The 25,794-nt window shown below is 39.8% G+C and overlaps 1 protein-coding gene across 2 annotated transcripts; it reads left to right on the top strand.

Annotated features, from left to right (window-relative positions):
* Positions 1-530: 530 nt before the first annotated feature.
* tspan15 (tetraspanin 15) lies at positions 531-25,150 on the top strand. Of its 2 annotated transcripts, none has more exons than XM_079293350.1 (8): positions 531-656; positions 9,404-9,589; positions 11,048-11,122; positions 12,864-12,959; positions 16,787-16,903; positions 20,132-20,182; positions 20,366-20,482; positions 22,740-25,150. In XM_079293350.1, the coding sequence occupies exons 1-8, from the start codon at positions 567-569 to the stop codon at positions 22,899-22,901; spliced, it is 894 nt and encodes a 297-aa protein (XP_079149476.1). In that variant the 5' UTR covers positions 531-566; the 3' UTR covers positions 22,902-25,150. The 2 variants fall into 2 exon arrangements, with proteins under 2 accessions (XP_079149476.1, XP_079149477.1); XM_079293351.1 differs by lacking the exon at positions 531-656 and adding an exon at positions 4,211-4,308.
* The last annotated feature ends 644 nt before the right edge of the window (positions 25,151-25,794 follow it).

The raw sequence follows: 25,794 nt of genomic DNA, 5'->3' as shown, positions 1-25,794 counted from the left end.
TTACATGTACAAATAATCACCACTTTGTATATTTGTGCAAGACAAAGGGTGGCGTATTATTTATAATGTTTTGACAAATTCCTGAATCACTTCCCAGATTGCAGGGTAGGTAATTAATGCCGGCATTGTGGAGATTCCTGCCTGTAGAGGGGGTAAGGGAAGCCAGTGTTACATAGTGTTGTTGCACTGTTTTATGCCATCCTCCTTGCCAAACCACTTTCAAAAGGTGGTTTATAACCTAATCTCAGTGAGACTTTTATTTTTTTAAATAAAGGAAAAGAGGAGGAAGTGCAATGAGCCCATAATTCCTGGATACGCCCCTGAGGCATTCAGATCAATTTCACGGTTCGGCGGTCTAAAAACAATTGTATTTCATCAATCGAAATCTCAGTGGCCATTTTAATGTTTTACCGGCGAAATACTCCCACTCGATATCGTTTTCAGTTTACTTCAGCCCATAAACCTCCCACCCATCCATCACTCGTGCGCTGCCAGGTGTGGTGACGGTGACAACGCGGAAGTGAGTTGTCAACATCACAGGAGTCAGCTGTCCTCAGTCAGCCACGATGTCCGACAACGAAGATGTCCGATACTGTCAGCGATTCTCATACATTTTACTCAAATTTCTCCTGTTCGCTTATGCCATCGTCTGGTGGGTGAGTAACGCCATTATGATGATTTGTTAAAGAGGAGCGCGCGCTGTTTGCACACATATCCCGGTTTGCGGGCGCAGACAGAGGGTGTGTGTGTGTTCGTTTCAACTGTGAGCCGTGTGTGCCGTCCACCTCCATGGAAAGGAATCATAATAAATGGTGGTATTGCTAGAAAATGATCGACGCTCAACATTTCATCCACTTTTGAAATCGCAGCGTTCAGTTGTGATCCACAGTTTGAACGCGACAGGTGTCGTACCTGTGGAGTAGTGTTCTTCTGCAGTCTGTCTGCTACAAGGTGGCCACACCCTCCTGTGTGCACCTTTACCTGCCTGATCCGTACTCGGTAAACGCATCGCGCGACCAGATAAAGAGGAACAGTCAGCTATAATCAGGCTTTTCTTTCTGGGAGATTCCACAAGCTGCTTGTGCACATTTTTGTCTGTCCGGCTGTGGTCGGACATGAGTCACGTGAGAGCCACCAGATGACAGACAGGCAATAATGTTTTCAGTAAGTTTAGGGAAGTGACGTAACAGCATTAAATTAATCTAAATGACAGTTGGTCTAGTAATTACAGGCCTATTGTTCAGTTTACCAACTAACATAATCTGCATGTTGGCATGAAATTGGGGATATTCAGGCATTTTCTCTGAAGTTTAGAGATATTTCATCTGCTTCCCTTTTCTTCTTTTTTTAAAGAGACGAACATCCACACGTCAGACTTGAATAGTGTGTTTTTCATTCAAATTTATTTAAAAAAGGTAGTTAACAAAACATAAAATGTAATCCTATTACTGTGATTAAAGGTGCATTGTGAAGGATTTGGCGACATCTAATGTTAAACTTCAGTGGCTGATACAAAAACGTGAAACGCTAAAGGCTCCGGCTAGAGCCAGTGTTGTGTTTATCTGATCTGGGCTTTTGTTGTAACATGGCGTAGACATGAACGGCTCAATCTATCAAAAACACCATTTTCTTACTTTCACGTGGTTATTCACTTGTAAGTATATTCATTTATTTATTATATTCCATTTCTGTCAATAGATCCCCCTAAATGCTTGACACTGATCCTTTAAATCAAAGTGCAGTTGCACTCACATAGAACATTTATTTTACAGAACTGCACTGTAATCTCTGAACGCATCGGGGAACAGAACCGATGTACTGATCGCATGTTTTATTGAACATTGGCGGATAACGATCCTCAGTAAACCTTTATTTCACACTATGATGGTTAAGGTAACCTCTGTACTTAATCCACCGCGATCCGTTACACCACTATTTACAACCTACACAACAAGGTTACCACAGAGTGTGAAGGAATCTGCTGGTTGTGTAGCTCAAGCTGGCTAACTGTTTATTGATTGTTGATGGAGGGATTATTATGACTGGGTTCTTGCTGCCTCTGCATGACTGGCTGATTGACGGGGACAGCAGATGTCCAGGGGCCATTGACCATCAAAGGCCCCCAAAACCACAAGTAGTGCAAGCATGCATAAAATCAAAAGTCTCACTCTCAGGGAAGTTAGGAAGGGGACGTTAAGACAGAAATTCAAAAATATACACAGGTTGTATTGTATTATTATATTAATTCAAGCTGAAACTGAAAAAATAGCTTCTATTATGTCAGGTTTTTTAAAGAAATAAAAGTTTCTATTCGCCAAACCCTGCAGCTGCTCCCTGTCATAGAAAACATGACAGATGGCTGATTGACACAACACTTACCATAGAAAGAAAATCAGTTAGTTTCCTCCGTGGGACATTTCTGAAACATTTATTCATGGAGAGAGGGGAGGAGTGGGATGGTGAGGCAGATGGAGTCAGTAATGGGTTTATTATGGCGAATGCATGCCGCCTTGATAGGAGATGTGAATCAGATTCACTATTTACATTGCTCATACAGCTTGTTGATTCAGTCATGATATTAAAGAGACACTCAGCAGACGCCGTCTCTGAGGAATGTGGCTTATCTCAGCGTGATGCAGTCGAGAATAAAGAGCAGTCTGGCTCATGTTGTCGCATCCTCCAGGAAACGTTGACAGTAGCAAGTGTTCACACACTCGACATTTAAGTGGGTGCTGTTGTATTCAAATCAACGGCAACTGTTTTGTGCCATAATGTTTGATGAAACAGGTGTGTGATAGTAATTGAAACGTATTTTTAATTGACTGCATGCACAAATGCTGATACAGCAGGCAGCTTTATTGGCAGCAGTGGCCAAATTCTGTGGTGGTGATTTATTGGGAAGCTTGTGTTGCCCATACACGATTCAGTGACATGTTTTCAACCTCAGACCTTTGCTTTCTCATCTGATCCACTGATCTTTTAAACTACCTTAAAAGGAAGCCGTAGTAGTATAATTAGCTCTTACTGTCATGCTTTGAGACTTTTATTTATTCCTCCTTTTTTATTATTAAATGACAAACGGCATATGTTGGAGGAACAACACAGTTACTTTCTGTTCACTGTGTGAAATGACTTCATCTAATCCAGCTTTATACTGTATGCTCAAAGGTGGTGCAGTTGATGAGACTAAAATCAAAACTAAAGCAAAGCATGAAAAAGGGATATGATTATTCCAAAGGTCATGTTGATTCTGAGATGATGTTATGCCAATATGTGTAGTGACATAATGCACACACCAGTGTCGTGTGTCCTGGTGTTTGTCCCATGTCAGAATCTGAATCAGAACCGCTTATTGCCACGGTTTTGATTCTGATTCTGACATGGGAATCCCATGTCTGCAGCTTGTAGCCTGGTTGGTTTCAGTACTGCATCTGAAGTCTCAGCACTGACTGTATGACAGCAGTTAGTCAAGCTCACTAATAGAACTGTGGAATTGTTGCAGCGGAGTGCAGTCGGTTATATGATACAACTTAACCTTGGCCTGATGCCCTGATATTGTCACCAAGTCATATGCAGAAATTTGGAGTTGCTTTGTTTATGGCTCCAAGTGCCCAACCCCCCCCCCCCCCCCCCCCCCCCCCCCCTCTTGGCTGAATTGAAGTGAGTTCAGGGCTGGCATGCGACCAGCCAGCAGCGAGATCTCATAACAGACAGCAACCAGGGACTTGTAAGGAAAAGACATTGTGGTGGATTATAAATAGTGCTTGGACCTTTTGGGAACTGAAAGGCTGAAGATAAATTGTGGGGAGGCAGACAAACGTGTCAAAGAATGAGGCTTTTTGCACGAGCAACATGCTGTCCTCTAACTGTTTGCCACCACTTTAGTGTGGTGTGTGTGTGCGCGTGTGTGTGCGTGCGTGTGTGTGCGCTTTCCTCAAAGTAACCTTTGCTTCGGGGGAAAATTGAGACTGAATCAAAAAGGTCGACTCCGCCTTTTAAACTGCCGCTGTAGATTGAAGTAACAATAACCAACACTGTCACAGGACGGTACGGAGGACACAGGGAATAGTGGCAGCACAGCAGTCAGAGACGGAGTCAGTTCTGCAGGTTTTCAGGTCTCAGATCTCTCCAACCCTGGAGATGTTAGGGAAGTGCGTCTCCTCCCTCACCTGATCCCAATGCTCCCCTGAAGGAGTGGGTGGAGCCCTCCGGCTGGAATGTAGATTCCTCCAACTACCCCGGACTTCAGCCTTACAGAAGTGTGATGACAACTAGACTGTGTTTTACTGTAGTTCCTTTTTGATAATGGTAATTGTCAAATGTTAGCATGCCAACACGCTAAACTAAGCCACTAAACATTACACCTGCTGAACATCAACATGTCAGCCGCGGTTTTGTGATGTTAACGTTTAGCTTGAATCTGGTTCGTCTTGTTAAAAACCTAATTTTGTCTGCGATCATTTTCTCCTCCAGTAGATAATCAAAACTGTCAGCTTGTTGAAAAAGTATCTGACCAATCATGTCTGTGTGGCGCCTTTGGCCCTGTTTGATCTCAGCAATTATACGTTTGTGCATAAACTATCATAAGTAATTTGTTAGATACGAGTTTGCATTTGAAGAAAGTGTGTTTTCGTGTGTGTGTGTGGGGGTGTGTGTGTGTGGGTGTGTGTGTGTGCGTGCGTGCGTGTTAGTGATGTGTTGTGTTTAGCAGCTTAGAGGTGAATGTCTAGATGTGTGGTTGTACATGACTGAAGAGTCTCTCGACCCTCCCTGGATGCATGAAGGATACAGAGATAATTAAAGCTACAGTGCTATAAATGGGTCATTGGTGTTTGGCCAGTTACTTTGGCTGTCTGATCACATTACAGTCCTACATTTGCTCATGTACCATTTGGCTATAATTTAATCTGTGTTAATGTAATTGGCCTTTTTAATTTTAGATTTGCCTGAAGCTCATTGTAGGAAAACACTTGGGTGTTTTACTTTGTTATGTATTACATTTCTACTTCAATTCATAGTATACATTAAAAGGTAGAAGAAAGAGCTTTTGCAAACATCTTTCTTCACCATAATTTTTATTTATTAAGGTTAATAACATGCGAGATAATATTAGGGCTGTAATTTGAGTGAACTGAACCTTTAAGCGTTTCTTCACTCTCTTGATGTCCCTGCTAGGCTGTGACAGTTGCTGTGGCATAATTATCTGATTCCAGATGCTGATAAAATGCAGATTACTGTTGCAGCTTTGATGTATGCTAATGTCATACTGAATATGTGGCAAGGAAGGCACAAAACACTGGACTGGATGGTTTACCATTTATATTTGACTGAAGAATCGAGCCTCCGTGTCAATCTGTCTTGTTCGTGTTAACAAGGTCAGCGTGAAACAATTATTACATTTGCCGATGGTGGTCCTTAAATGAAAGGGTTTATTCTAATCGAATTAATTAACCTTTTGCGGAAGGATCAAATTAACTATTTTAATATCTATATTAAATGAGCGTTGATGTGATATTATCCTTCAGTTAGTTAAACGGTTTCGAGGTGTTTTTATTTTCAGGCTCAAACTGGAATCTCTCAGTGTAGCCCAGACTCATTCATTCTTATCAAACCTTAATGTTAATGTTAATTAGCATCCATTAGCAGATATACAGTACTAGTTGAGATTGCTTTTATTTCTGCAGCACAAAACCAAATTAGACAGTTGATCGGTGTCGGCTACCAAGCTGTTTGAACACCAGGAAAGCCCTACCACCATCGTGGTAGGGATAGTTTTACTGTATACTTTAATGGTGAAAGAGCTCATTTCAAAACGCTATTACAACTTGTGTGGTATAAAGGAACCCTCTTGTTGCTGATGACTTTCATGACACTTTGGGATGCCTTCTTGTTAAGTTTCTGAACCATAGATGCTGGGGGAAATCCAGCCTCTTGCAACTCTGATCCAGATAATTCTGTTTTAAAAAAGGGATCGACGCAATGAAAGGCTAACATTGAAAGAGAAAGAAGCACAGACAGTGTTACAGAGCAGTGTGTAGGTGTGACAGTCTAGATGCTAATCTTCTTCACAGCATTGGTAGTTCTTACACATTTTAAAGTCAGACTTGAATTGATTATCGAAGGTTTGATCTTGGAGACAAAAATTCATTGAGGCTGTGCGTGTGTGTGTGTGTGTGTGTGTGTGTGTGTGTGTGTGTGTGTGTGTGTGTGCGCGCACACTCGGAATGTACTCAGGCGAATGCTTACGGAGGACGCTTTTTGAAAGTTAGATTTTGCCCACTGAAGATTAAACAACACTAAGGGTCTACTGCCATACGAGCGACTCTGTGAGGCTGCACTTAGGCTCAGCAGTGCTTCAAGTCAGCATTCTAGTATGCTCACAATGACAATGTTACATGCTGACGCTAAGCAGGGAATCTACAATCAAAATAAAGCATGTGAACTTCAGTGTTCATTTTATAAACTATAAATAATTAAATTGACAAACACTATTCAATAATTACATGTTACTACGGCAACAAGGTAAACGTATCTGTTCCACTATGCAGCACTTCTTGGTCATCATATATTTTGCTCATGATGAGTACAGTATTTAGTATACAATGAGGTACTTCAGTCAAGAAGTAGATGTTTTATGTTTCTTTTGTTTGGATCAGAGTCCAACAAATCTCATACTGTCTATTTTATTTTCTATAGTAATGAACATTGTCCATAAAATTCTAAGGCTGTCCTCAACCAACGGCATTCTTAGTCAGCAAACACTCATTCGATTGTGTAAACCACTCAATTAGTTGATTTAATCAACAGATCTGTAAAACTTAGTGTCTCCACAAAGAATCATGCAATGTGTTAGATCCTGGGGTATCCCCGTATCTGGCCCGATACGGGGCTACTTACTGACTCAGCTCTCTGTTAAAAGATTGTCGAGCTGGTGTTCTTGCGAGGGAACTCGCCTGGCTCTGCTAACTGCCGTTACTCCCGACGTCTACCCTGCTTCCTCCGGTCTGAGTGCACTCGGTCGAGGGGCCACCCTGACCCCGGGCGCTCTTACCAGTCGCGTCGGTTATGGCAGCTTCCCTCTTCTGGATCCGTGCTCTTGCCAGGTTTAGGTTTTAACGGCTAGGATTATTTCTAAAACCGTAAGGGATTGTTAAGTGGATTCGGTCTCAAGGATAAACTTACAGAACTCAGTTGTTAGACATACAATAGATTTAACTTTTTACTGCCACGAGGAACTTTTACTACTTGAGCAAATAAATGCACTTGAGAAATTTACTTTAAATGCAGATTAGATATTTATTGCAGGTTATCTTCAGTTCGTTAGCAAGGGTTAAGCTACAGCTCACATAAAATGTTACTACACTTGATTCGTTACTTTAATTTTCTTCTTAGATTATACTCATTGGTTTTAGATGCCGAGATGGCTCGGTTGGAGCTGGATTTCCAAAGGTGCGATGAAAAGGTTATTTTGGAGTTGTTAGGAGCGAAGGTCCGGCCAGACCCTCGGATTCCTCCTGCTCTCGCAGCGGAGTCCGTTCAACAGTCCTCAAGGCTCAGTACAAAGTCTTTCTAGGACTGCCGTGTTTCTCCGTCGTTCAGTTGTTAAAGTCGAGCAGTGGGGAGAGGAAAACTTCCGTCTTTCAATCTTTGACCACAAACAGCGGTCTTCTTTTCCGTGAACAGAGACGAAGTCCTCGAATACTTCATTTGCAATCGTCCGTATCTTCTTCTCAGAGCGTCTGGATGGCCCGTGCAGAAATCCCGTTTTGGGGCTTGCAAGTTACTTCTTTTATAACACTTTTGGGCTTCCTCTCGCGTCTCTCCCCCCTCTTCCTCAACACGGCCTCCCTCAGCCCATGATTAACATGACATCATTGATTTGGTGCAGGTGCTTCGAAAAGTACCTACATTTTGTGTGTGTGTGCGCATGACGAAATCACCCCAACTTCCCTGTCTGGGCGCTTACTTAATCAAGCTCTGCGCGTGTCTGGGTGTTCAACATCTGTTGCACTTCCCCTTTTCCTACACTCACACATTTCTAACACAGATTAGTTATCATAATCACAGTTACAGTTGTTATCAGTTACAGTTATTATAATCAGTTACAGTTGTTAATCGCTTTATTCAGCACGCGCTTGCTTTTAAAACACTTATCAGATTTTTCTCTCCTCTCTGCAGCCGTTATTTTCTTAAGGCCTGCACTCAGCTCACTTCCTCTTTCTCCGTACTTTCGACACACAGACTGCACTATACTCAGATACACTTATTATTATTATTATTATTATTATCAGGTTTCATCATACACTTTATCTTTCGATTACACTTTAACTGTTGATTTCTGAGTATATGCTTTATGCTTTTTATATCCTGACCTTCCCCTGAACGTGTATGCATGTATCCAAGGCGGCTTTCTCTGTGAGCTCAACTCTTCTCGACAAATGGCACCCTTTGTTTACCAGAGATGTGTTCATTAGTTTCTTGGAAATAAGTCATAAAGAACGTCCGATAGACTAAAGAAATCTTAGTCGCCTAAAGACCAAAGGAACCATGAGTGGGCTGAAAGGGGGCAGCCCTATACAATTCAGCTGAATAGATAATCTACTAAACATAACTTGAGTTTAGTCAATCTTTAATTTCTAATTCTGAACCATTTCATTTAAAAATGCCGAAACCAAATATCTGATGTAATTAAAAAAGGGATTTGAAAATGATTCAGATTCACTAAAGCAGCTATCAAACCCCAGTTCACACTGTCTGATCACATCTGTACGTCTGATGTAAAGTATGTTGAAACCTGTTGATCCCATGACTTTCTGTGGCGGAGACAGAAACTCCATGCATCCACATGACTATGCAAGGTCAGAGCAAGTAACGTAGTATTAAATAGCGACAAAGACTAATTATGGTGGGCGGGAGTGGCGGTGGATGTGTCCAACGAACCCACGAGACCGGTTTTGAACACGTGTCCAAAAGTGTTGTTGGGTTTTTGTTGCCTAACCCAAACATTCGTGATGGTTTTCCTCAACCCAACCTTTGTTGCCGAAGCCTAACCTTAGGCTTCGGCAACAAAGGTTAGGTTGAGGAAAACCTAAGGTATTTTTATAAGGTTGTCTCGAAAAAGAAGTTTTGCAGAGCGACAGTTCGTCTCCCCGTACACAAAAGCAATGCATTGCATTTTTTTGTGACTATTTCAAGAACTGCCATGAGACTGAGTTGTTTTTATTCATAATAGTCATTTTCCCAGCTGAGTGGTGGCTGTGAAAGTAGCATCTAATCAAGGAAATCATGAAGAGTGTTTTCTTCTTTTAGTTGTATTTAAACCTGCTGAAATGAGATGAATCAGACACCTGCTCTTTCCAGCTCATGACTAACCCATCCTCAATGCTTTCTGTGTTGTTCCCAGTTGATAGGTGGCTTCATCCTGGGCATTGGCATCTATGCTGAGGTGGAGAGACAACGCTACAAGACATTGGATGGAGTGTTTTTGGCCCCGGCTATAATCCTGATCCTCTTGGGAATCATCATGTTTATTGTTTCACTCATTGGAGTCTTGGGTTCACTGAGGGATAATATAACCCTACTGAAAGTGGTGAGTGGTGTACTGAGAGCCAAGTCATTTATCTTTATCTTTTAATCAAATAAAGTTGCTGCCAGGATGTTCTTATTCTTTGTTTTTTATAACACTGTGTGTTTTTCTTATTTACAAAGCAGCATTAGTTATAAAATGGTGTTAATATTTACCTCTATTTGTACCACCAGTAAATCTCTTTTTAAAACACGTGAAAGTCGAGCTATAGCTCTAGATTCCTATTGACCATTTCAATGGAATTGTGTTCCGAGGTAACAGCTTGAGTACAGCTTAATTTATTCACATAGGCTGTGATTTTATGGGAGTAGTGAACATAAGAAAAAAACTAGATCCAAATTTGACAATTTGTCTTATGGCATGTTATGGTTATATCTTCATCTCATTTACATGGAGATCATGTTACAACTGAAGATGCATGAGGTATTAAACTGCCTCGTGTTATTTTAGTCAGATGAAAACCTTACTGTCACGTGACCATGAGCCATGATTACGGAGCCAAATGGGTAAGATTGTGACGGTCCTTTCCTGAGATGTTCGTTACATTCATTATCAGCTTTCTTGTAGTTAATGTATTAATTAATGTATATCTATATGTGGCTCCGTGAGGAAAGGCTTGAGTAGCAGTCGGTCTTTCCTCCTCTTTTTATTATACCTCGTCGCCCACGACAGCTGTGGCTGGAGGCATTCTTTTTTCATGTTGTCCGGTCTACTCTCGTGAAATTGATATCTCACGCATTAAGCAAATTTCTTCAAATTTGGAACAACACAGCATTCAAGGTTGAACTGATTAGAATTTGGTGGTCAAAGGTCACTGTGACCTCACAAAACATGTTTTTGGCCATAACTTGATAATTCACATGCTAATTATGACAACTTCACACAAATGTCCAATAAGATAAAATGATGAAGTGAAGACATTTTGGACAGACATGGATAGAGACAGCATCATGGCTGGTTGGCGGAGGCACACAACCACAAGGCATTAATTCAAGTTTAATGCTGTCAATCATCTCGTATACATGACTATTAAACATCATTATGCTCTGTCATAAATCATTTTTCCAATAACGTGGTGCATTTTAATGTTTATACGGTAGACGGTTTCATATTTATTTGTCTCCAGTTTTTACAGATATGGAATGATTGTTTTTTTTTTTGCCACCGACAACCGTTCCGTGTTCAACAGCAGTTTACTTCGGGCATGGGAGCGTATACTTCCCCTTCACCCTGGAACGGATGCTTTGGTGCAAAGACATGCAGGCAGACAGTGCTATGAATGCAGGACCAAAAAAATACTGTTGTTTATGGCAGTAGTGAAAAGCCTCATTTCATGAATCGAAGTTCGGTGATAACTTTAATAACTGATGAAAAGCTTGTCCAAAAAACAACTATAAAGATAAATATTGAAATTGAAACTTACGTGTGGAATGACTCTTCCTTTCTATCGTCTGGTTACAGTTCATGTACACCCTGGCTGTGTGTCTGATCCTGGAGCTGCTCGGTGGAATCATGGCGCTGGTGTTCCGCAGTCAGGTGAGTCGTCCACGGTGTTAATCAATAACCTGACATTTAGAAACGCATAGTGGGGGAACAGGTTAACAACGCTTTATGCAGCAGCAAACTGATATTGAAATACTGTTCATGAGGATATAATAAATGAATTGGATTTATATTGTTTACTATAGCTTTTGTTTGATCTCAGTATATGATTGACATGCACCAAACACTGCATGCATCTTTTAAAGCACACGGTAATAGTAATGAATGAGCCATGATGAAGAAAAAGTAAATTTATGTCATGATTGTTATTCATCAAAACCAAATGCAAAAAACATGTAAGTTAGTGAGTTGACGTCCTATAATGTCTGTTATTAAAAGGAGACTTCACTGACGTCACATTGAAATCTTAATGTCAGGGACCGTATAACCAGAATGTATCTCTTCAAAGAGTAGATGGGATGATCGTCTTAATGATATCCGTATGCTGATGAGACGCACCGCTTTCCTGACTTGTGTTTCTATATGTGAGGAAGTGCTAATGTGATCATGTGACCATGATCCATGATTACAGGGGGAAATAATAATGACATTCCTCTACTGAGATGTCTTCTTGCCAATGATTAATATCTTAATGTGGCTCTGTGGGGTAACATTTTAATCTTTTTTTTCTTCTTTTTAATGCTTTCAACCATCTCATTTACATTACTTTACATTAAACATAATAATGGCCTCTCTTGGAATAACTTTTTTCAATAATATCGTGTGGTGCATTTTAATGTGCATGCCAGTTTGTCATAAGAAAATCGAAACGATCCACATAATGAATGTACGTTTCAGTTTTTTCATGGCTGTTTTATTGAAAATATATTACAAACTGAGCTTCTAATATGTCACTTCTTTGTTTTACTGTTGTCTCATTTACATTGAGATTAAAAAGACATGGCAGTGCATTTGAATAAGATTTCAGTCTATTTCCTCTATAAGTAGATTTCATGAAAGATGGCTTTTTGTTGTCAGCGTCGTGTTAAAAAGTGACAAAGACATATGAGCTTATAGCATGTTATTTAATAATGGTCCAGTGCCTTGTTTCTCAAAGGGAAACGCCTCGCTAGACTTAATCCAAGTCTATAAATCTTCTTATTGTAATGTGATTTAAATATGGCTGCTTTGCCTCTATACATTCACTGTGAAGACCTGATATTTTCAGGGGTAGAAGAAAATAAATTGAATGAAAAAGGCTCCAAGGTTAGAGATTAAAGGTCCCTTTAATCTCTGAGCCTCTCGTGAGCGGAGAAGTCTCAAGTCTTTATTACAGGTTGTTAAGAGAGCGAAATGACGGAGCATCGGCGGGCCTGAATGCGGCAAATAGCCCAACCCCTCTTATGAATTATAAATAAGACTAATGTGTCCCAAACAAAGAGTGTAGTGGAATAAATGATTAGTTCCCTAAAAGAAAAGCTCTTCATAAACGTACTTAGTGGAGTTTCAAATATTTATTGTAGTGTCCGGATAGACTAATGCGTTAACCTGACGTGACCCTGCCGCACCAGATTGTGACTGACAGATGTGAGCTGTCAAACTGTCACATTTCAATATTCCAGTTCAGTGGATTAGTCACCTTGACTAATGAGAACATTTCCTCTGCTGCCTGCCTGACACATTGATTGTAGATCAGACGTGTCGTAGAAACAAAACAATTGTGGTAACATGACGTCCTTTGTATTATTAACACACACAAACTGTTTTGCGTTTGTTGTTTTTTTCTCTCTTACAGACTGTGGGTTTGCTGAACAAGAACATCCGAAAAGGCATAGTGAACTACTATGATGACCTGGACTTCAAAAACATCATGGACTTTGTACAGAAGAGGGTAAGGTTATGTCACTGAACGTTTTCTGTCCATGTGACAGGATTGAAAGGTCCATGTGAGCTTTTTAAATATGTCATAATGCAATGCAGTACACTCAACACACCTGTTTAGCATTACAGGGCTCCAGTCAGGGTTTGAAGTGATCTGGGACGATCACAAGTTGTTTACAGAATCATCAGAGAGACATTACTCTGGACTTGCTCCCTCAGTACATCATGCTACCAACTTTTTCGGAAGCGTAAGGAGATGCACAGTCAGGGGGCAGCAGACTGATCACACATAGACATTAAGAAGCAGCCTGCAGCAAAATCCACTGATTAACAGAAGAGAAAAGACAAATGATCCATCAGTCTGCTGGCTACATGCCACATGCTGTTAGAGTGCAGAGTGACCAGCACCAGTGGAGCAGGAGTCTGTTGATTGAATGAAATGTTTGCTGCTTGAAGGCCCAACAGTTGGCTGTTGTTTTGTGGAAGGTAATTTGGTGGTTCAGCAAACACCTGCCTCAGTTCAAATCCCTTCATAATGGAACAGTTCAGCTTTTAAATGATTGTCTTGAATCCAAAGTCTAAGCTTCCAAAGCATTTACAGACCAGCAGACTTAACAGGCGTGTTCCCTTGATGTCCAGTGTGCCAAGGCTGTCAAATGATACCATTTATATCAGTTTCTTAGTATGAACAACTACTACATGGTCACACTAGTTTCTATCAAAGTTACAACAGTTCTGTTTATTTCACATGAAAGATTTCTATGTTTGTGTCTCTTCTCACTGGTTTAAAAGACGCAGCGCAGTTAGAGAAAGGGGATGTCACGTACTTCGGTGCACCAATCAGGATTTAGTAACATTTGAATCTTAATGGGATGATAGTTGTGGGGTTGTTGGCTTTTTATTTCTTCCAAACTGCTGTCAATCAAATCTGATCAAGCCACATTGATACAGTCCTGCTGAGTTTTTATGTGTTAAACTCTTACTTAAAGATACTGCAATCTCATCAGAGGGAACCCAGGACAGATCCCCCCCCCCCCCCACACACACACACACACACACACACACACACACACACACATAAACGGCACCCAGCTCAAAAGTTGTATCATTTTTTTTTTTATCAGAGTTTACGCTGCAGTCACAGCGTTCAGTGTTGTCACAGCCATCGCATCAGGATTTTGAGGTTTATATCAAGACGTCTTGCAGCAGTGAAAGCCACAAGGCCATCCAGTCATTTGGAGAAACATTGACTTTGTTTCCTCAGCGCTGTGTGGTTGTTTGAACAAAAAGCCATTTATTTTCTGGAAAGATGCTGAGAACATATTCTTTTATTTCTTTTAGGTCAGTGTTGATCTTAACGACATTGATTCCTCTGATAAGGGCTGTTTCAGTGCTATGTTGAGCTCCGTAATTCAACTGACACGTCACTGTGCATTTAGATAATTATCTAATTATTTGTCTCTACTTTTCCATGACTATCAAGTATTTTGCTCTCAAAAGGAAGGTCAGTAGTGGGTATGGAGTCCAACAAACTTTAATTTGTTTCTAAAGCAACGCAATGTCATCTTTGCCAAAGAAGTTTGCCAAAACTGTTGAATTTTTTTTTTTACTTATCTGGCATGGACGATCTGTCACAACATTTCTGCATGGATGCCATAATAGTACTAATTAAATAGTATTGAATGCAGGGAGCACATGATAGGACTTCAGTCTTTGCGACACACACTTTGAGCAGTCAGCTGTTCAATTAGCCGCCCAGTTAGTCGCTCAGTCAGCCAGTGAACAGCCGCTCATCAGTCAGTTCGGCAGTTGGTTCTAAAATCAGTCACTCTTTCAGACACAACTGACTCTCAAGTAATGACCTCTGGAGAACTGTTGTCATCCAACAGTGAAAAAGAGTGATGGAAACATTTAAAAGAGATGAAATGGTTAAGAGAGGTTCAACCGTGACACCAGCTTGGGAACAGAATGAGTATTTGATTGCGACAGAGATGAATAATGAATGTTGTATTTTACAATAACTCCAGTAAACTAATTGGTGGGTGATCTGGTCATGAGTCTCTATAGTCTCTTCCCTCTCTTGGGTTTGTCTCGTCAGGATACAAAACCTGCTGATCAATTTTCCCAAAGATAGGATTTACTGTTGGATTGTATTTATGGTACAGTGGCACCTACTGAACTCGTAAGTCAGTGTGAAGTTGTAGGCTAATGTTTTTGGACTTATACCCGACACTTGCAGACATTAATCACATCACAATTGCTTTGCCTTCCTGTGACCCTCGTTCGGGTCCTGACCCGGCGCTGGATAAACGGCCCTCTGTGGAGTCACGGCAACGAGAAGAGGGAGTAACGTCCCGGCACACTGGCGTCATGTCAGCATACTGATCACACGGCCTGGCAAAGAGCAGCTTCATATGTATTCATTTATTCATCCTCTCTCTTAATCTCTTGTCTCGTCCTCTCTTACTGTCTGACCTTTTGTCCCATTTTCTCCCTCTCTTACCGTCTTTCTGATTCCCAAATACAATATTTGTCTCACCGACTACAAAGCAGAGCCAATGGTGTGGTTTTCAGGTATTTCTGCGAGTGTTAACTCTCTGAGGGCAGCTGTGCAGCCACAGCTAACCGAGGAAAACATAAATTAGATAGAAATGACTGAATGGAGGCATTACAGGATTTGGTGTAATCTATTTAGTGTGCAAACAACTGGGGCAGTCAATTATTTTATTACAATTTAAAAAGCATTTAGTCATCCCACATTCGGTCATATATCTATACTTTTCACTATTTGTTACACCTGTTCTTCTGCTGCTAGGAGAAGGTTATTTAGGTCAAATCTTGATGGTTATTAAATTAACATTAACATCGTGGATGCCCTGCAGCGTGGTTGCCTAAACAGCCTTCAAACCATGTAATACTAATAAGGGAGATGTTTGAAGCAGCTTTAATCAATGTCACTCAAAAGCTCTCAGCCAACACCAATAATTACTAATGTGCTCTAGATGTCTTATCAAAGCTTGTATATTTCCCCTGTTAAGTGATAATATATTGTTTTCTTCGGGGTTTGTTAATAATGGCTGAAATAGAGGCCAATACAAAACAATTGGTTGGCATCATTTTGTCGACTTCGGCTGGGAGTGTTATAGATTCAGGAGCAAACGGTTCAGTCTGTGAGGCTGCTGTAAATGTACACATTTGGATTTTAATTAATGATGATGATGGTTTATAATGTGAGTGAGAGGACGAATAGCGCTTTAGGTTCTTACATTGTAAAGGCCGTGATTTGTTGATATGTAATCTGGATAAAAGTACTTTTTTAATGTGTTTTTGTTTATGTTGTCCAAATTCATGAATCAGAGTTCTAAGTGTTGTTTGTGATCGATTTCTCATATTGAGATATATATTTATATCAGAAAAAACGTTATCTTAATATTATAATATCATATTTTACTTTGCTGTAGTATCATAATATTGATTTTACCCCTATCGCCCAGCCCTGCCACCAGCTGACCAACCACACAGATTGTGGCAAAGTTGGAGATGGAGAGAAGCATGCACATATGAAACAGACTCATAATTACGTGCAAATTGTTGTTAATTATGGCTCATTTCCTCCCAAAATGTTACTGGCATTACTAACATCAGCAAAAATGTTGTTTATCAAGTTGTTTACTTCCTTTCTTTTTATCTCTCCCTTATCTATGTCTCCACTCTGTTTATCTCCTATTCCCCTTATATCCTCTCCCATCACTCTCTTAAACGCTTGCTTTTTGTCTTTCCTCCTCCTTCCAATTTCGGCCCTTGCCTCTCCTCTGCTATCTTTCTTGTCTGTGGCAGTTTGAGTGTTGTGGAGGTCAAGAGTTTACAGACTGGTCGGTCAACATGTACCACAACTGTTCTGCATCCGGTCCATCGTCCTGCGGTGTCCCATACACCTGCTGCATTACTACTAAGGTGGGTACAACGGCTTCCATTACTTTTAGTAGTATATAAACTGCTGCTTACTGTTCTACTGTAGGATGTACTGGCAGATAATATGACCGCCATTTATACCCCTCACTGTAATACTGCTGCTAACTACTGCTGCCACATTACATTGCAGAAAATGTAACTATTAGCTGTTCAGTTACCGCTTGGATTAAAGTATTATAACCAAACATGATGAATTACTTCTGCTCGCATCATACCGTCATTGTGCCATGATTTTAATGCGCTGAACGCTAGTTTGTGCTAGTTGTTGAAATTCTTCTCAAAAAAGATGTATTGCGGTTTGTTTCCGTCTGACTTTGTTCTGTATATAACATAAACAAAGAGCAGTTCCGTCATGAGCTCAAATGGTTTACAGGCACTCTTCTCATCTCATTATGGCCCAGTTTAGGGAGCTAGCATATGATGGAGATAGAAGACAAATACACCCAATAAAACAAAATACTTCCAAAACCAAACATTTATTTATTAAACTTTAAGATTACAGAAAGTGTTCCCAGCAGCTAAAAAATGTATACATTTTTCCTGTGGTGGCTTTTCCATCTCACTTCCACATTAAACTGCCAAATTGTCGTTGATGACAGAATGTGATTCATGCAACAATTGCTAGGTGCCACTAGTTGCTATGCAATACGTAGCTTTCTATAGGTCAATTGTTCCGAAACGCATAGACGCTTGTTAAATGTGCGCTGTTCGACGCAGTAGCCGAGTAGTGCACTAAATGTCCGCTGTTGAAATGGAACGCAGATGATTAAAATATTATGCATGCATTTCATATCCTGTTCAGGGGCCGCACAAAATGTTTCTGAGGGCCGGCATTGCTTCAAAAATAAGCGTAACATACAATTTCCATGTATGTTAAATGCTGGAATCATCAGAATTCCCTTTCAGTCGCTGCTCACTATAGCTGCCAATACCACCCTGAGCTGAGAAAGACCCCTCATACTTACACTGTATATGAGTGTTAATTAGTTTTGAAGATCGATCCTAGCATCTTTCACTTTACCTCATGTGCTCGGAAAAGAGAAAACAATTCATCGTTCCTGGCTCTATTTATTTATTTATTTATTTATGATGGATCTGTGAATCCCTGAACACTCGGTTGAGTTTCTATATCATTACAGTAATGGCTGTAATAGTGTGCAGTTATGTTTAAAATACATCTCAGCATCCTTATGATGGTGATTAAGCCTTTTCCATGCCAGACACGCTAGGAGGCAAAACACAAAACAGCATGTGTGCACCGTTTAATGTATACACCTACACTCCCCAGAGTTTACGGGCAAAGAGAGAACAAACAACAACTTTTTAGTGAGACAGACAACAGTTTGATGGACTGTCTCATAACTGGACTCATGAAACTGCTGCTGCTTTATTACTCCATTATGTACGTGTTCTCAATGTTAAATTCAATTAGCAAACTATTCATATTTTCACTTGTGACAAAAATGTAATTGATAACATGCAATGTCATCCCTTTGTTTCTGGTATTTTCACTGGTTTGTTTTCCGTTCCATTGTTATGGTATGAAATGTTCTTGCAGTGTTGCTCATTACTGTAAACTCTAGAGGAGACGTTGAGCAGCCTGAAGTCAGCCAATATGATATTTTTACTGTAGTATTTCAGATATCTTTATCGTAGAATTATAAAGTAATAATTGATTGATTCTCAGTTTGGTTTGTTGCTGTATTCAGAATTGTGTATTTTTCTAGAACTGTTTAAAGATGATGCTCGGCAACAGATGAAGCCACTATGGTTTATGGTCTGTCATTATCATCCATATTATTGTTGTTCAAAAATCTCTTTTAGGAATGAATACATAAATTTGACAAACATTTGAATGAAGAATGAGAAAACGTGTGTGCCAGAGACGACAGATTGACAACTGTTGCCCTCAAAAACAGACTCGTCTTGGCAAACAAACAAGAAATACACAAATAGAGAGATGTATTTATAATACTTTCTTGGAAGTATTAAGTGCAAGGCGACATTAACAGGAAGAGATATCATTTAAACTCTATAGGAAGACATTATAATATACATTATAACAAAGAACTCAGTTGGATATAATGGAATTGTAAGTTATTTTTGCCATTTCCTGCACTCCTGTCTTTAAAATGTGGTCCATTTGGTGCAAATTGAAGGTAAAAATTATGCTTTGTCCATCTACTGTGTAATCATTCAGATGAAAGGTTAATGTAAACTGGGCTTAATATATCATAATTCCATCCATATTTAGATGATGATGTTTTATTGAGATTCACACCCATTCATTGAACATAACCAATGACTCATTACTGTCGGCGCCGATGCTCAAAAGTGTAGTTTTCAACTCTATAATCTTTGTGATGATCTTTGTAATTGCAGGCCATATTAACACAAAGCAGCAATTGGTTCCAACTTGATCGCGCATCGTGTTTCTTCTCTGAACAGACGAGCTGCAAGGGTTCCCACCTGATCCGTTGAAATGTATTGAGCAGAGACAACAGCTCCTGCAATCAAGCTCATGACTGCACACTGACTCCTGCTTTTGCCTTTTTAGTTCCATGATGACATATCATATCGTTGCAGTCAGGCACTTTACAGACTCATTCGGCAAAAAACTAGTAGCAGTGGGGTGTTGTGAGCTACCCTCCGGTTCCTACTATTAATCATAATACTGATTTAAAAAAAAAAAAAAAAAAAAAAAAAAAAAAAAAAAAGTTTAATAAATACAGCTGCTAAAATGTTAATGTTGACCCCCTCCTCCTCTTCTTCCTCTGCCAGACGGCCACCAGAGATTGGCGGTTTGTTTCATCTCATTTGAATATATGAAACCATTTGAATATGGAAAATCACCAGTTCAAAGTCATGAGGGACAATGCATGCATACACACACTTCAGTTTTTACACAGTCAAAGGTATTGTGGTCAGCTCAATGTCTCTCTCACACACACACACACACACACACACAGTTTCTCTCGTGATGTCTTCAGCAGTCTTGCGGTTCAGGACTGTCTTCTGTGTGTGCATGAGAGGTAGTTATGTGTGTCATTTTGTGTCTTGTTTATGTTTTCACCACTAATGTTAAAGGTCGACTACAAACTTGCCTTCTTCCGTCTGCTGCTGATTCCTCTTCACAGGCGTCTGTCTGTATCGAACATATTATTTCTACCTCTTAACTTTATCTCTTCTCTCTGCCTCTCTCCCCTCCAGCCTAATGAAGTGGCCAACACTATGTGTGGCTACAAGGTGTTGGAAAAAGAGGTGAGAGCTCAAACGATTGACTTCCATGAAATGTAAGATTGTTAGTCACAATGTTGAATGATGTGGTCTGCATGTAATTCACTAAACTAGTATTGCATCTTAATAACCAAGTCCTTGGTCCTTGACTGCATCCACTAATTGTGAAAACTGAAATTACAGTAACAAGCAATTTGTGTCTCGCAGCGTTTGGACTTGATTGAAACCATCTATATCCGAGGCTGCACTGATGCTTTCTTCATCTGGCTGATGGACAACTATAAGATCATGGCTGGACTGCTATTAGGGATCCTACTGCCTCAGGTACACACACACACACACACACACGCATACTGACACAAACGTGTCACGCACCATCATTTAAGGCAGTTTGTTATTCATGATGCTCAGTGCAAATTGTTCTTCAAGTATAAGGAAATGTGCTCTGTTGTTTGGTACAAACCTAAATTACAAACATGTAGTCTGATGAGAAACAGTTACAGTTAAAGATCTCTGTGTGCACAGTGACATTAATGTACACGACCATCAGCTGAAGAAACAGGAAGGTGTAATCGTCTCCTTTAAGAGAAAAAGAAAGTGTGTTCTGTGATTGAGGTGTAATTGAGGATGAAGTCCATTCCATGTTTAATTGTTAAATATGTAATAATAACTTCAGTAAAATGTCCTTAATTTCTAATAAATATGAAATAATGTGAGCTGTATTTTTGGAAGACCACCTTTTTTTGTGGCAGATATCATTTGACTAGTTCTTTGTTCCCAATGTTATTTAAGAAGTTCTGTTCATGTTTCTGTCTTAGGAGTTCATATGGGCACTTGTATGTGTGTAAATAGCAAAAGGGATATTGGCTTACATTAATTCCCTGATTTAGACTTTAAATATTACATGTTTAACCCCAACCTTAAACTTAACCTTAAACCAAGTTTTAACCTTTGGCGTCTGACCTCTGAGGTTCATATCAGCAAAATATTTGTTCCATACACGTTTACATGTTTTAAAAACCGTCCCCCTTTTTTTAATTTTCTCTTGTATGATTCTTATTCTTTTCAGGCCATAACTCAATTCTACTACACAAGCTCCACGAGAAGCTTGTTGTTGGTGCATTCTCTGTCTAACCTGCAGTTCCAGTTGTCTCTAATTTAAACCAAGTCTGAACCCCGGATTTTATGATTGGGTATTGCCTGTTTTAGCAAATATACGCATGTCCCCACAACACGGTCAACTATAAGACTGAGATCTTCCACTTGTCCTACAGATGTGTTGGTCTTATATGACTTTTGGACTGAACTTTTTGCTGTTCTCAAAGGGTAGAGGTGTTGTTTGTACCTGTGGCCTTCACAGAACAACTCTTACAGCTCAAACAAACTCTCACAGCTGGCGGAGAGTAAACAAGTGCAGCTTTAGTTTCTGCGGAAAGACACACTGAAATAAAACATTCAGACTCAACTCGGATGACTAAAATGTAAGTTCCTTCACATCGGGTACATGTGACAACGTCACTGGATCAACAGTGATAAAATATGCAGTTCAATGTTCACAAAATGCTTTACATGCTCTTCCATTTCATTGAGGTTTACTTTGTGACAGTTGAACTTTTGAAACATCAGCAGATAAAATAAAAATACAAACAGATCTTATTTTTGGTACAATGTTTTTGAAACTGACTTTGATATGTGTCAGATACTGGGACACTTATAAACCAATATTTACACATATTTTGCGTTGACACGCAGAATAACGTTCTCATCACACTCGGTCATTGCTGACACGGCCGTTTATCAGAAGTCGTTTGATGATTGGATGCTGCAGCTGATCACCGGGACAAATTACATTCGGTTCAACTCGGGTGCAACATCACCACCAGGCTTAGATTTTATTCTAGCTCCGATTAATATTTAGTAAAAAATGATTTCGATTAATAACAGAAGCAAAAAACTATTTTCATAAATCACCATAAAGTTTTTTCGGTCTTATAATAATATGCTGTCCTTCAGCAGTGAAAACATTTGATGAACAGCTGGTAAAAAGACCCTGTGAGTCAGGTAGAAAGTATATATGATATATTTAACAGTATCTTTACAAAATGTGGTTTGACGGATCTGTTATAGGAATATAAACATTATCTGCAATATAAATACAAAATACCTGTTTTTAATGATTGTGCAGATGCTTGTACAGTTGTTTATTTAAGTGAAAACATACAGAGACGGTTCACATTCTCACTACTGCACTGCTAGTCGTGACAGTACATCACATTATCTGTGCAAATACAAACTCTAATGCATGCAGAGATGTCAACATCTGCAGGCAGACAGGTCATGCAGCTCTGCTTTTGTCATCAGAAACTGAGATTACTTCAGATAACGGTTCAGAGGAAAAGACTTCTCATTTGTCTGAAAGCGATTCCTCGCTTTGCATCTCTTCCTCGTGTCTAACGCAGGCGGCATTAAGACACGAGGATAAGACGCAAGAGAATGGAAGGAGACATTCAAGGCAAATGAGAAGCACTCAATGGTGACCTGCCTTCCTATACTTAGCTTCCCTTTCTCTTTCTGTCTCCAGTTCTTTGGTGTGATAGCCAGCTGGCTGTACATGACTCGTGTTGAAGACGCCATCAGTGAGTACGGTCACTACATGGACCTGCTGACCTCCAATGAGAATAAAAGAGTTGCCAAGAGGCAGGGCCATGTGGCAAAATGGTTTAGGTGTATGCCAGAGGTCTGATGGAGATGACGAAGGATAAGCAGCAAATGGACTCCAGCCAACACTCGCAGTTGGTTAAAAGTCAATCCAGACACTGCTGCAGACACTGGGAGACGACCTTTGACTGGAAGGAAATGTTGTGCAACCAAACTATTGATTGTTTGATAGTCAAGTGTTCCTTTTTCAATTTTACTGTAAAGTTACTGCATGTATCCAACACAAAATAATTAGCAGGGCCCATTGATGTGTTAATTAGTATTGCTGTGTTAACATAGTGTATGAATGCATGAGCGGGAAATGATGGCTCATTTAGATTTGCTTTTAGCTGCATTGTGAGTCTCAGGGATAAACACAGAAACCAATACAACCATGTTTGCTTCTTTTTTACAATATGACATGAAATCAGTCTGTTCAGTTCAATCACACAACTACAATATACAGCACTGACTTCTTTTGTGTAGCTTTATACCTGTGTTCATTGCTTGTTTTTTTGCCACCAATTAAAGCATTGCTCTGCTCCTCTATACAACCAGCGGTGAAGCAGCTCCTGTCATCCACACTGCTATTGCCAAAACTCAAATGCAAGATATTTTAGGCTGAGACACTATATCTCTCTGACGCTCCATTTTTTGCCTTATTTGTATATAGAATTGGAAATACCTTGAGACAGTGCCCTGCACATTATGTTCACAAGTGCTGGCTGAACCTTCGTGATGTGTCCAGCACAACAAGTGTTGCCTCCAACTTAACCTCAGAAATATATGAACTATTGTCTGTCAACTTACTGGAAAAAATGAGACTCACACAATTCCACCTGAATTATATATATTTTTTATCTGTATGATGAAATGTTTTTAGGGAACAAATTCTGCTAAGAAAGCAACAAGTACTAGCCAATCAGAGGCAGAGTAGGGCGGGGCTTCGCGAAATGCGGGTAGGGGCAAAAAAAAAAAAGACAATCAAACTCGCGTAGAGGCCACGCAGCTGACTGGCTGTGAAACGGGTCATTTGGCATGCAGATGAGAGGGCTCATCTACATTTCCAAAGCTCTCTTGCACACATATTGCTATTGTGCCATTGGTTAAGCTACCCCTGCCTTAGAACACCCTACAACACAGTGTGGTTTGTTTGTTTTACAGATATGCACTTGCACAAGTGAGTAATGTGAATTTAATGTATTACTGAACTGTTTGGTTTGAGGTGAAGTTAAAAATCGAATATTTGTTGAATTCGATTTTTTCTTATTCGAATTTTCTTTTTGTTCTTGTCTTTGTGACTTCCCACTACATTCTTAGTGATATTACTATATTCTGTGCTGTACTTACATCTCTGCTGTTGCCAAGTGTTTCAAATTGGTTCTTTTGTCATTGCCTCCATTCAGTAGGACACGAGAGGATCAGGCCAAACAGGACTTACCAAGGTTTACAAGTCAGCCTGGTTTTTCACCGGAGGGTCAAGTACAGTACTTGACTCGTTTAATGTGTACAGCATGGAAGATGTTTTCTAAACATGTAATAGAACATAAAGAATAATTGAGTGATTGTAATGATGACCTTTCTGTAGCTATCATTACTATAGGCTAAAATCACAGTTTAAGTGCCAGTGTTGTCAATTTAAAGGGATAAGATGATGAGCCGATGTACATCCTAAGTTCTCTTATGAGTTTTGTAGTTGCGAGGACATTTGGCACACTACTGCTATGTATGTGTGCACATTGTTTTGTACAAGTGCATACATTAAGTTCGGGGGCGGCCTTACTGGGAATCGCATCATCTATTTTTTTAAGAGTGTCAGTTCATTCAGTTGCACAAAACCACATGTACTGAAAGAAGTGTGTTAAGTTGTTTTGCATGGTTAAGGGTGGAACATAAAATGATTTAATGCTGGTTTGTGTTTTACCGTTTAGTTGACTGAAGCACTGAATGGATCTTTCTGTAAAGGGACATGGGGGGGGGGGGCTGTTAAATAAATGATTGCTGATACAGTATCACACTGTATTTTCTAGAGCAAGCTTCCCCCTGAGTCACAAACAGGATCTAAATATTTCATGCTAAAGTATTCAGATTTGTTTGTGAAAGGTCCGAGTATGAATAAGACATGAAACATTAGAGAAAGGAAATGAGTTTGTTCACAGAGATTTCTACAAGTTTGTGTCTATAATGTTTAAAAATCTGTTTTTGTTTTTAATAGCAAAATATTAAAAATATTTCAGTGATGACAAGTGACTCAGAGAAAGAGGTTGTGAAACAGAAAATGTCTATGAATAAACAAATCCCCCAAAATACAAAAATGAGCAATGTACTCCATAAAGTTTAAATCAGAACAAAATGTAATTGTTAATTAACATTGAAAATGTAGATGAATAGATGAGTAATCAATAATAGATCCATTATGCAGATGAGAATTAGAATCCTTAAACATTGACGTTCAAAACATTTGCTGATCTCAGCATTACTTTGCTGTGGTTCTTCCACTGTGTTACACATTGGAGGAGCTTGCGTGTAAAGTGAGAGGGAGCTCTGGCAGTGAGGAGTGTGCCGAGTGGTTTGGTGTTTGTGTTGTATTCTTTCTTATTGTTACACTGTTGTCTCCTGCTGCTTTGAGGATTTCCTGCTGGATGGAACCTATTCATATTTTACTCCGAACACCACCACAGAGGGGAAATGATTTTCCCCTCGAAGGAGGCCAGCTGTGTATTAAAATATATTGTCAGTTAAGCCATCTAAACTTGTTCAGGTTAGAGTCTGACCTGCCAAACACCCATCAACCAGAAACACCACCTCACCCTCTGCCTTGCTCCATAAAATGCTCACTGTTTCATGCATTAATGCTAATGTTGGCATTGGATGTAAATTGTGAGCGGCATCATCCAATATCTACATTGTTCCTATTATACTGGACTGGACTAACATTG

The sequence above is a fragment of the Melanostigma gelatinosum genome (genome assembly GCF_949748355.1).
Source record: "Melanostigma gelatinosum genome assembly, chromosome: 2".
NCBI lineage: Eukaryota > Metazoa > Chordata > Actinopteri > Perciformes > Zoarcidae > Melanostigma > Melanostigma gelatinosum.
Note: the sequence above shows the minus strand (reverse complement) of the source record. Positions and strands in the feature narration are given on the sequence as shown.